This window comes from Rattus rattus, chromosome 6 (assembly GCF_011064425.1).
Source record: "Rattus rattus isolate New Zealand chromosome 6, Rrattus_CSIRO_v1, whole genome shotgun sequence".
NCBI classification, from domain to species: domain Eukaryota; kingdom Metazoa; phylum Chordata; class Mammalia; order Rodentia; family Muridae; genus Rattus; species Rattus rattus.
This window is the reverse complement of record NC_046159.1, coordinates 3,842,400-3,855,318: the sequence shown is the minus strand read 5'-3', so window position 1 is coordinate 3,855,318 and position 12,919 is coordinate 3,842,400. Positions and strand designations below refer to the sequence as shown.

General features: G+C 44.6%; 1 protein-coding gene across 1 annotated transcript in view; it reads left to right on the top strand.

The window, feature by feature from the left end:
- The window catches only part of Itpr2 (inositol 1,4,5-trisphosphate receptor type 2), a 387,801-nt gene that overhangs the window by 319,493 nt on the left and 55,389 nt on the right, over positions 1-12,919 (top strand). Inside the window, exons 50-52 of the mRNA XM_032905407.1 lie at positions 2,817-2,981; positions 5,352-5,547; positions 8,792-8,884. Coding sequence (XP_032761298.1) covers positions 2,817-2,981; positions 5,352-5,547; positions 8,792-8,884 — 454 coding nt within the window. The remainder of the gene's footprint in view (positions 1-2,816; positions 2,982-5,351; positions 5,548-8,791; positions 8,885-12,919) is intronic.

Genomic DNA, 12,919 nt, shown 5'->3' with positions numbered 1-12,919 from the left:
AAGATTTTATCCTGCCTAAGTCCTAACACTAGTGGCATGGAGATAATGGAACTGAGTCATCTTATTTTCCAGCAAAAGGGTTGATTTCCATGGTTGATGAGAACTTGGCGATATTGTTAGAGACAGTGAGTTTAGTTTTACCTTTCAAAACATCAGCACTTTACAATTTATTCTTGGAAAATAGGTCATGTTTTCCCATTGCAACAACTTAGATATTCTGATCAGGGACAGAGTCCCAGATGAGACCAAAGGGATAACACAGATACCAACACAAGTGGTGGTGACCACTTTCAGTTTCTATGTTCATAAAACAGTAGAAAAGGAGGAAAATTATGGAGCCAGGAGGCATCTTTAGATGGATTTGCTCTGGGGCTGGAGGCATGACTGAGCATTACGAATACTTGCTGTCTCTTCAGAAGACCCAGGTCAGTTCCCAGCACCAAAGTTATGCAGCTCACAACTGTCTGTAACTCCAGCTCCAGGCACCCATCGCCCCCTTCCGGCCTTGCAAAGACACTGCACACATCCATATGGATAAATAATAAAATAAATCTTAAATAATGACTAGCTTCTAGGCACATCTGTACAGACATGAACAGAGTCCCCTAGAAACAGAGGGTTGTGTCATGAATGAAGTTAGTGCCCTGGATGACATGACTCCCATCTTTGCACTTTGCCACACCCCTGGAAAATCCTGTAAAGATGTGTCCACCGGTTGTGAGGACATATGAGGAGACTACATGACTGTGTGGTTTATTTATCTGGATGCCCCCAATGCTCACCATTTACCAGATAGTAACTCACAAGCAAACGTTGACTTTATCTTTGCCATGACAAGGACTCTAGGTAAACTGTTTGGATAATGTGCTATTTTTGAAAGACCCTGAGAGCATCCGTGGCACTGTTTCTCCATCCTTCTTCCTCTTCATTATCATTCAGGTCACCCCCAAAGGTGACACTTTGCAGCTCTGAGGGATAAATGGGAAAAGGAAGAGTGGGGCATTGGTGGCATGCCATCGTGTTGCTGTTTCAAGGCCTGACCCATGTCTCCACACCATCACTTATCATGACCCATGGGCATGCATGGCACAGAATTGACTGGCTGCATCATGGTATCAGGGAGCCACACAGAAGGCCTGGTTAACTGTTGTCAGTGAAGTGATGACACGAACAGGGAGTGTGTGTTTGCAGCCTGTTGTTCCTCCATAAACAGCCCCAGCTCTCATGGAAAGTGCTACATAAAAAAAATTACAAATTTCTTCATACCATACAAAGCAAGATTCCAGTCCTTTCATACACACACACACACACACACACACACACACACACACACAGACACTCACACACACAGACACAGACACATATAGACACACACAGACACACACACACACACACATATATTATTATCCTTCCTTTCGTTTGTCCTTGATGAATGTCTTAAACAGAAGGATGGCGCCCATCTCCAAACTCTATGTGAACACTTGGAGGCCACTGCTCCTGTCAACCCTACCTCACTTCCAGATATCTCTAGAGAACAAAACCATATGCACCCAGCTATGGGTCAAGGGTCATTCAGGCATAAATGCACCCTGCCCTTTACTTTACCTAACTAAAGTGTATTGACCATTTTGAGGATTTAGTTCATCCTGTTTCTCCCTAATGTGTCCACTCTACAAATAGGTTTCCTGAATATTTTTGTAACTCAACTTAGAGAGTTGGGAAATGACACACGAACTGTCTGTGTCCTATAATTTATCCTTGTGAAGAGATGATTTTTAGTTCTATTTTCGTAGAACCCCTTTCTGTATCACTCTGATGGACCAGGGTGTGTGAGTTGATACAGTTGTGTAAATTTCACCGGGTCACCCAAAAGCTGTTCAGAGGAAGGGCTGAATGTTGCTTTTTCTGACCACATTTGGCTTGTCAGACTCTGGACCTTTGTCCTGGATCCATTGCTTTTTCAGCAGTTTTCTCTAGTATCCGACTCGCTCTTGAGCAGTCATTGTGAAGTCTCCATCGTGCCTCAGCTCTACTGAGTGAGAACATAAATGGCTGACCAGTAAAACAAGGCTTCCGCTTGACTTCTTCTGAAGCTGTTGTCAAGAAGGTGAAAGGGGTTCGAGATGATTGGTTATTGACATTAGTACTGATTATTGAGAGGGTAGACAGTTATCTGGGGAATGTAGGAAAGATTCTGCTTACAGTGGCTATGTTGTTGCTCTGATTGGACCATCAGGACATGCAATAATTACCAGTTTTTCATCTTATCTGCATTGATTCAGACTTCAGGACATTGATGGAAAAGATTTCATACTCTCTCAAGTTTGAGAAGATGTAAATGTGTGCATGTATATAGTGTATATAAAATCAGTGTTGCAAAACCAACCTGTTTTCAAAAGGCATAACTATAGAGATGTGGTCATAAATATCCAAGGAGTGTTTGAAAAGGAGTCATGACAATAATCACTGTGAATGTCTGGTGTTACCTAGGCCTCAGAGGGGCTCTGTGAGCTGAGACCTTTGATGGCAGTTTTTCAGAAACTGTTGGGTTTCCCATGGGGAGAACTAGGTAATCCAAGAATAAGGAAGATCTGGATTCATACTCAGTCTGTGTTGGTGGCATTCTCTGCCCTGAGAGCCTCAAGGGAACCAGTTCTGTGTGTGGTTGTTTATATGTGCACTTGTGAACTACCTGAAAACCAACACAAGAGGTCACGGAGAAAGGAAACCGAAGACTTGGGAACACTCGCCTTTCACAGTGTCTTGTTCTATAGTTGAGCTTCAAGCACTAAAATCCTACTTTCTCCCCCCTTTAGCTATGCAATAAAATCGTGTTCCTGGTGAGTTTTGTGGGAAACCGAGGCACATTCACCCGAGGGTACCGAGCCGTCATTCTGGACATGGCCTTTCTTTACCACGTGGCCTATGTCCTGGTTTGCATGCTTGGCCTCTTCGTCCACGAGTTCTTCTACAGTTTCCTGGTAAGCACAGCCTTATAGATGATCGCTGCCAAGCACAGGATCTTACACCTTAGCCTTTGGGATTTTGTTAGTGTTTTAAGCAAGCATAAATTATGCTATTTTTGGAATTTCTTAGAAGTATAGGTCATCATTTTTAGTCTTTTTTTCTGGGAAGTACATAGGTGGTGGAGTTTCAATTCCTCCATGAGAAGCAAGCAACCTCCCTACCTCTTCTCTTGACCCAGGCTTCCTAAGACGAAGTGCTTTGGGTTTTCAGCCAAGTAATAATTAAATCCTTTAATTCACTGATTATCCTGGCTGCATGGGAGACAAATAAGGATGCATTATATCTTATGTATAGTATCAAATGTTACATTAATTATTATGGTGACATGTAAGCAAAATGAAAAGGAATAAAAGCTACCCTGGCAAAAATATCAAGCTATTTAAGTTCAGTCTCTTAGTTTATGTCATCATTGCTAGCTTATGTCATTGTTAGCTTATGTCATCATCATTGTTAGCTTATGTCATCATTAGTTTATGTCATCATTGCTAGCTTATGTCATCATTGTTAACTTATGTCATCATCATTGTTGGCTTATGTCACCATTAGCTTGTGTCATTACTGTTAGCTTATATCATCATTATCACTAGCTTATGTCATCATTAGCTTATGTTATTGTTAGCTTATGACATCATCATCAGCTCATGTCATCATTGTTGACTTAAGCTTAGCAGTGTATATTTAAATCTTTAGACAGTTTTTTTCAGATTGTTTTATTTTTGTTCTGAGATGACTTGCCTCATTATGTAGCCCAGTCTGGCTTCTAGCTCACAATCCTCCTGCCTCAGCCTCCTCAGTGCTGGGCTACTGCCTGTGCATCACCCCACCCAACTGCACATCCTTCTCATTGTCCTAAGATGCCACTTCCCTATCTGCATTTACTGCCTTGTAGTTGTGAATGAGGAAAGGAGTTAGTATGAAAATACAGTACGGTTTGAATCTATGAGTGATGTTGGGTGTCAGACCTCCTCACCCGCCCCCTTGTCTGAGGCAGAGTTTCTTGTTTCATCACTATGAACACCATCCACTCTGGCCACTCAGCACGAGAGCAGTAAGCATCTACTCTGGTCACTGTTGAGTTAAAATAAAACCCCTTCATGTCAACCAAAGTGGTTAAAACGTTGGAGAAGCCAGAACGTTGTCAGTTTCGAGGTTGCATTTATAATAATTATTTATTGAAGAATATTGACTTCATTTCTGACAATAGCTGTACTTCCCAAGAGATTAAACAGATAGCAAAGTAGTGACATTTTAAAAAAATTTTACTCATCAAATCCTAATGTCCGAAACAGGCTGTGTAAAGCAGTGATTGGCAAGGCCGTGGTTACAGTGGAAAGTGATTGTGTAACACAACAAACTAAGAGCTTTTGGGAGGAGACGCAGTGCCTCACTGACTAGGGCAGCCCAACCACAGGTTCTAGCTTTTATCTCCAGAAAGAAGAACACGAATCCCCAGCCTTGGTTTTGAAGATAGGATTAATTTCAAACATTTTGAAAATGAATATAATTGTATTTCTTTTAACCAGCTCCAAATAATAAAACATGCACTTGCTAATTCACAATGTAGCAATATATAAAATGGATCTCCACACTGGCTGCAGACAGCAGCCATGTGCTTGAGTTTTTATTAGTGAGATTTCCTCATATTAAAGACAGATAATAACCCTTTAGAGGAAGGGAGTTTTGTGGTTCTGCTTCCAAAGGTACAAACACACACAGATTTTTATCCTTACTTGTTTATCCTTTCTGTAAGGAAGAACATCTGCATTTCCCAAATGTCTTAGATTCAGACATTTTCTATAACACAGGCTCATAAAAATTTTCTCTTAGTTTTATTTTGAGTCCCTTGATTGAACAGTAAATTTGATGAATTTGCCAACTGTCCATAAACTACATGGGCCCAATATTATAAATTTTCTAAATCCAAATGTAAGCGAGTGTACAGTTATATAGCGTCACAGCAAAGTGCTGTCACACAGATTATGAAGCCAACATTTGCACATTACATGCTACAAGAGCTGTCTTCACCAAAACTGTGCCTTCTTGTATTCTAGCTTGGTGCTTCTCAAATGGTGGGTCTCGACCCTGTATATCAGATATTCTGCATAACAGATATTTACATTACCATTCATAACAGTAGCAAAATTATAGTTATGATGCAGCAGCCAAATAGCTTTATGGTTGGGGGTCACCATACCATAAGGAACTAACTATATTAAAGGGTCACAGCATTAGGAAGCTTGAGAACTACTTTGCTAACTCAACTATTTGGGTTTATTTTAAAATGTTATTTGTTTGAAGGTTATTTTTTATTATTATTTCTATAGCTTTTTGACTTGGTGTACAGAGAAGAGACCCTGCTGAATGTCATCAAAAGCGTCACACGGAATGGCCGCTCCATCATCCTGACTGCGGTCTTGGCTCTTATCCTGGTCTACCTGTTCTCCATCATCGGCTTCCTTTTCTTAAAGGATGACTTCACCATGGAGGTGGACAGACTGAAAAACAGAACTCCAGTCACAGGTAGCAGTCCCACTCTCAGAGCTCTCCCCCTGCTGTGGTAACTTGTACACCCCTTATTGGTGGGATTTCGGACCATCATCGATAACGTTTTCACTTTCACCCTTTTGAGTTGTGGTCTTGTTTACCACTGCTGTGGTTTGGGGGCCAGATGTCCTCCTCGACTCGTGGGCTTGAACATCTGGTCCCCACTTGCTGGCCCTGACTTAGCCAGTGGAGCCTCGCTGGAGGAAGTGATTGACAGGGGTGGGCCTTGCGGTTGGGTAGTCTGGCCTCACTTCCGGTCTGCTCTCCACTCGCTGGCGGCGAGCGCCATGTGACCCGCTGCCACGAGGCTCTGTATCCCTTTGAACTGTTGGCCAAAATAAACTGTCCGTTTCTTCCTCAAGTTGCTCATTGTTAAGTGTTTGATCCTAGCAATGATGAGAGTAACTAATACAACATGTAAAAGCTGAGGATTTGAAATACTTTGGCCTGTATCCTGTCAGAGCGGTTGGGAAATACACACGAGACATCATCTGTGCTCCATCTTACGGGGTTTCGTAATGCCGAGCGTACTGCAAGAGGCAGCGGCAGCTCGGCTGCGGGAGACTGGAGGATTCTCTTCTTCCTCTTCTTTCCATTTCCCCAAAGGACAGTATCCAGCACCTCAGAGCTGAGCCGACACTTGGCTCTTATTCCATCCGCATTGCGTTGTATTCAAACAACTTAAAATGATAAATGCTTTGATTTGGTGATCATCAGGTAGTACGAAGTGTGTTTGGGAAGATGAACATCAGAGCCGTGGTTAAAGGACCCCTTTCCTCACTGTGTGACTGCTAGAGTCCCTGCGTGATGTTTGCCACCAGCAGGCTTAGACAGCACCCAGTGTTCTCACGGAGACGTTTGCCCTCACCTTTGTTGCCAGGTTAAATTCCTTTCTTAACCTTTCCCCTGCTTTGCTTGATTGAGACCGTGGTTCTGTATTGTGCTGTTTTCTTGATTGCATTAACTACTATTTATAGAGATGGGGAATCACAGAAAGACATCACTTTCTCTCTTCAAACCATTGAGTTTCAGCTAACATTTAACGAGTGGAAACAAATGCGGTGTCCTTTCTTTCCTTTAACACACAATCCTTAATTACAAAATTGACAGTGTATGGTAGTGTCTTCAATAGGATTACGGAATGACTATAAGTGAATCTGAATGACCTGCCCAAGCAGCAGAAATGTCAACGTTACAAATTTTAAATTACAACACTGGGAGATACCCTTGCACTCCACACCAAATACCAGACGTCGCTCTCGGGAACGTGAAGTATGCTGTTGCTTCACATGCTTTTTTAGAGTTTTACACGCATGCTGTCAGCTTTTGTTGTAATAAAGAGCCCAAGTGAATAACTTTAATTCAAGGAAAAGACTTACTCTGGCAGCTCGTGTTTTCCAGTTAGTGATCGTCTAGCCAACACCTGAGGGCTGTGGCGAGACAGAAGCACATTGTGGTTGGGAGAAGACAGTCACCCTGTGGTGGCTTTGAGGCAGAGGCAGAGAGAGGAAGGTTCCTGACACCCCTTCAAGGTTACAGTCCGAGTGACCTCTCCCTACACACCAGGCCCCACCTCCCAAAAGATCTGAACGCTCCCTGGGCTGGTGACCAAGCCCTCAGTTTATGGAGTTTGAGTTAAAGTTGCAAACCTTTACTTTACACTTCCTGTGTGGAGGATCTTCTTCTCTGTAAGGCCCGGATCTGTGTGCTTTCTAAACTCTTTAGAAACCGTCTATCCCCAGCATCCCACGGGTCTTGGTTTTTAATTACTTGCTAGATTAGAGGCCTGGCCACAGTTTGTTCAGTAGAGAAACCGAAGGGTTTAAACTTAACTGAACAACATGTACGGTAGGGACTGTTTTTCAAATTCCATGGTAAATACTTTTTGTTCTTTGATGAGGAAGTTGGTGCTATATTATGAATGCACATTCTTTAGAAATAGGAAAAATACAACATGAAAACACTAAAGCTAAAATTTTGAGCTCTTTACTGAAAATACATATGCACAATTTTATAAAAATCAGTCAAAGAAAACTTTTGTAAGTACTACGAAAGTGCAGCCCATAAGGACAGCTAGCAGACTTAAATCTCTGGTTCTCTATGGGTTAAAATTTTTCGTTTTATAGCTTAAATGCCTAGATTAAAAAAAAAATCTTTGTTTCCATATTTTAAATTTCATTTCTGAGTCCTTCTCCAAATAGCCATTCTCTTTCTCTTCTAGGCCTCACACCCCTCTTCAACTGTGTTACTATTTCCTGTTAACTTTTCTCCACCCATCAGCTCCCCTTACATCTCTGCTGCTCCCTGCGCTGTCAGTTCTCCAAAGCCTTGGACTCTGAGCTCGGGATGCATCAAGTACTAAGGGAATGCCACCAGGGCTCACTCAGAAACCATCTCTGTCCCTCTCTGACCACCTGGCTTGCAGTCCTGCCCATATCACTGCCAATGGTGACACTCCTTCTCCATGATGTCCCAGCACAATGTATGGGCTGCTGCCTCCCTAGCCCTCCCACATCTCACATCTCCTGGTGACACCAGCTCATGTTGTAGCCTTGCCTTCAGTCCTCTCAGTGTGTGAGGAGTTGCACTGTCAGGTCAAACTTTGATACAAACAGAAAGTTCATTATCTTCTGAGCCAGGGAAACCACTGAAGAACCCCCAGGAAGAGGGGTTCCTTGGGGCTCAGGAAAGGCGCGGACCTTGGGCTGTTTGAAGCCTTTCTTCTCGGGGTCCCATATTTCATAATGAGAACTGCCCGTCCAAGTTCCTTTCCTCAGGCACAGGACTGGGGCTTGAGCTGCAGAATGCTCACTGCCCTGAGAGGAAACAGTCCTGGTGGCATCCTGGGTCAGAACCCTGAACCCAGAACCCTGAACGCACCTGGTCATAGAAATATTGGTATTTGTGGTGGTTTAGTTCAATAGTATTATTAATACCTTATCACGGCCACTTAAAGGAAATACACGCGCGCGCGCGCACGCGCACACACACACACACACACACACACACACACACACACAATGGTGCTTTCTGCACATTGGTGATGCATCTATTCCTTATTTATGAAATTGCTTTAACAGGTAAAACTGTTCTCAGAGCTCCGGGCTAACGTCGCCAAGATGAAGTTCTGCTGAAGCACTCAGACGCCCCTGTGGCTGTGTTCTTTGGCCATGCATGGCCACACTTCTTCCATTCAACTCTCTGCTCTGTGTTCCTCCAGGTACCCACGGGGTTCCCACTATGACCTTAACTTCCATGCTGGGAACCTGCCCGAAGGAAAACTGCTCACCCACGATCCCCTCTTCGAATGCAGGTATGTACCAGCAGCCAGTTCCTTTGGTGTGCCACGAGGTATGTTGTATCTGTGAGAGTTGATCTTGGAATTTCATAATATGTGGAGCTAGAACAGAAGGCAAATGGCTGACACAATTCAGGCTAGGGAAAGGATTTCTGCATCTGTTACTGTGAGATGTCCTGCTCTGCACGGTGTTACAGTGTTTCCGCCTACCCGAATCTGATAGATTCATTGTAACGAATGTGCTGTTCCCAAACAGCAGCCCCACGAAGCTCCTTTTCTGACGACTTGCCTTCTAACAAGGAATGAGAAAACATGAGTTCTGCACTCTAGACACGTGACTGTAACCCCTGGCCTGCCACTCTCTCGGCCTATGGTATGCAGGTTTTCAGAACAATGTTTAGACAGCTTATTGACAGAAAAATGAACGAAGTCTCCCTCCCTCCTCAGGAGCAAATAGACATATAAAAATAACTTTAGCTCTAACCCATTATCTTAAGGTAGAGCAGGAATCTGGGAACCTGGCATGTATGATGTTTTCTAAATTATAGAAAAAAATTAATGCATCTCTGAGAGTGAGGCGATGTAACGGGGACTGTGCATGTATTTGGAGGTGAGGGCCGGGCTACATGCATGGTTAACAAGTGTTCTACCCATGTGCTGCAGTCAGCGCTTGTGGACTGTAGATCTTTATGTAGCTTAAAAGTTGTCATAGCTGAAGAAGGGTGGAGTCAGATAATGGCAAAATGGACTCAGAGCAGATGAGGCAAGGGCGTCACAGACTGTGGGAGGATGCAGCGTGCTAGCGCATGGATGCTTGTGGGCTCACAGTGATGTAGCACCCTCTCCTGTGGTCACATTTCCCTAGAGATGTCGGGTTGAGTTGTCCCTTCCACTGACTAAATACCTCGTGATTTCTGACCTAGAGAATGCTTGCATTTGCTCCATTTGGTGCCTAACAGGTGTGGGCACTTGAGAGGCTTCCAGCAAGCTCCCTTTGCCGTGCTCCCTGTCAATGCTCACATAAGAGCCAGCTCCTCTTGGCTTACATGGTGTTACCGAGCACACGCTCTCTAAAGCCGTATAATGTGTCCCTTGGTTTAAACACCTCTGATCCCCCCATCTTTCCCTACAGATCGCAGCAGAGCCTCTTGACCTTGTACTCCTGAGCGACCTGCTAAGCCAGACTTTCACTGTGGGCGGTGGGACCCCCCCAGAGTCACCTCTCTCTCTGTTTAAGATTTATGTCTGTTTTCTATTTACGTATGCCATGTGTGTGAGCACAGGCAGGGTCCAGGAGAGCATATCACGTCCCCTTGACCTGGAGTTGCCGGCAGTTACAACTGCCTGCTGAACGTGGTGGGATTGAACCCAGATCTTCTGCAATGACAGTGCCCCTAACCACAATCTCTCCCAGCCCACCTCACACTCTTGACCTGCATTTGGCTGACTCTTGGCAAAAATGCCGTTCTTTAATGGGCCGGCTGTTATCCAATAAATATTCACCCTGGCTCACACAGTTGGAAGTTTGGGATCTCACAGATGAAGCCACACATTGATTTCTATGTATCTCTGCCAAGCATAACACTGCGGTGTGACAGATTCTCCTCTGTGTGTGGTAGGACCTGCTGGTCTCCAGGTTTCAGCGTCCTTCGTTCGCTCCATTGTGCCATGCCAACCCCAATTCTGTTCTTCCCTGTCAGGTCATCTTGGCTTTCGCAAATGCCAGATCAGAGTTTAGAAAATCCAACTCACCATTGTCCTGACACAGTTCTTGACCTGAGACTGTTCTACCTTCCCTAACATTTTGAGGGAAGGGAGAGATACAGTAGAAGGCAGGACTTCCCAAAGACCCTGACAAGTTTCATCTGGATCCTTACAGATTACACACAACCCGGCCTCTGCGCTGGCTATTTCCACAAGGGATGCAGGGAATGTTGCAGAGGACAGCAACAGGAAACCAGGGCCTGGAAACACGCAGGTGTTCACAGTCGTGTTTTATGAAACTTTTCAGCTACCTAGAAATGTGTCATAAATGGGAATGGACAAATGGCTCAGTCAGTAAAGCACTCGATGTGTAAGCATGAAGTTATGAGTTCAATTCTCAGAACATACACACACACACACATACACACACGAATGCACACACATACACATGAATGCACACACATACACATGAATGCACACACACATACACACAAAAACACATGCACACACACAAATGTGTGCACACACACACACACATGAACAGACATGTGCACATGCATACCCATGCACACACGCACACACAGACACACAGCTGGTCACTGCAGTGCACACTTGTGACGCCAAAACTGAGAGGAGGGGACAAGAGGATCCTAGGGTTCAATGGCCAGCCAGTCTAGCTAGGAGTAATGAGACAGACAAACAAGATTGCAAGATTGGCCTCTAACTTCCACACTCATGATATACAGGCAGGTCCAACATGCACACACACACACACTCACACACACACACACACACACACACACAGAGAGAGAGAGAGAGAGAGAGAGAGAGAGAGAGAGAGAGAGAGAGAGAGGTGTAGAGGGAGAGGGAGGTCTCTTAATAAACTGCCATTCAATCTATGTTCTTTAAAAAATTAGAAAACTCTCTGTGAAAGCTCACCAGTCAGGGAGCACAGTGCCAGCTCATCCCCAGTTTCAGGTCTGACTATGCTGCTGCCCTTCCCCCACACAGCATCCAGTCAAGAGCCCACTTGAGTAACTTCTGTTAGCATCAGAGTCATTTGTCAGCAGTTTTCAGAGTCTCCATCTCAAGTCCTCGTACCTTCCTTTTCTAAGGACAAATGGGGACAGTTCTTCACCCAAGTACAGCACTCCCTTCCCCCAAATCTCTGTCATTTGGGGTCATTTGGGGTACAGAGGTGGTGGCACGGTGTGAATGTTGTGGAGAACGATGCCAGAGTAGGGAGGAAAGATGGTGGCTGAGATCCATCCCGGGTGGTGTTGGAGATGGTACTGAAGTTAGAGGGGTGGGGAGAGCTTTCCCAATGGGGGAGATCCCCCAGTGTGACTAGCGTCACAGAAAGGCCACACCAATGCCCTTATGCATTGGCATTCACGTTAAAACTGATTTAATGAAATTTCCTTTGGAAGTCTATGAATCTGACTTTGTTTACATAATATAAGCAGGGAATCACTATTTAGCCCGGGCTATGCTGAAACTCACTGTGTGGATCAGACTAGCCTTGAACTCATAGGAATCCACCTGCCTCTGAGTGCTGGGATTAAAGGTGGAAGCCACCAACGCCCCCAGTGGATTTGATCTTCCGAATCTTACTTCCTTTACATTTTGCCAATGTGAATAGTTTCAGTAACTTGATTAAATGTGTAGATTTGATCTTCGGGGCTTTATTTCCTCTAAATTTTGGCAATGTTCAGCTGCAGCTGTTTGATGGACAAGCCTATGGGTGTGACCTTCCGGCTCTCCCGAAATGTTGGGTTCTAGTCCCTTGCATGGAGAGAAGCCGAAGTCTGGCGTTTGTTGCGCAACGAGTGCTGCTTAGATTTAAAAATAATGTTTCTCTGTCTCGGGCTGGGACACAGTTCTAACTTGTGAGCCGTGGTGCGCACTCAAGAGGGCCTTGGTTTGCTGTCCTGTGGCCGGCAGGAGGACAGCACTAAAGGCCCGGGCGCCCAGTGCCTGTCTGAGAGGCTGGGGGTGGCTGGCAGCCAGAGCGCTGGCCCCACAGAGCTCCTGACAATGCAGCAGAGAATTCAGTGATGACTGGTGGCTAATTCGACTCGAGAAACACCCCAAAGTCTTATCGTCCATTTGCTTCAGGCCTGCTAGAACCTCAGATGAAAAGGTTTACGTAAAACCACCCAAAATTGACCTTTTCCAGAGAACACAAGCCTTCTTTAGACTATACTCCGAGTCTAATCACGGGTGTTTTGTGAGTCAGTGCCACCTGAATGTTCAGGGGAATAAAAAGTTCACATGTGTTTAACATTTACGAGTACCAATTTCAGTCTCTTGGTACCCGACTTTAATGGAAAAGATTGGTGATAG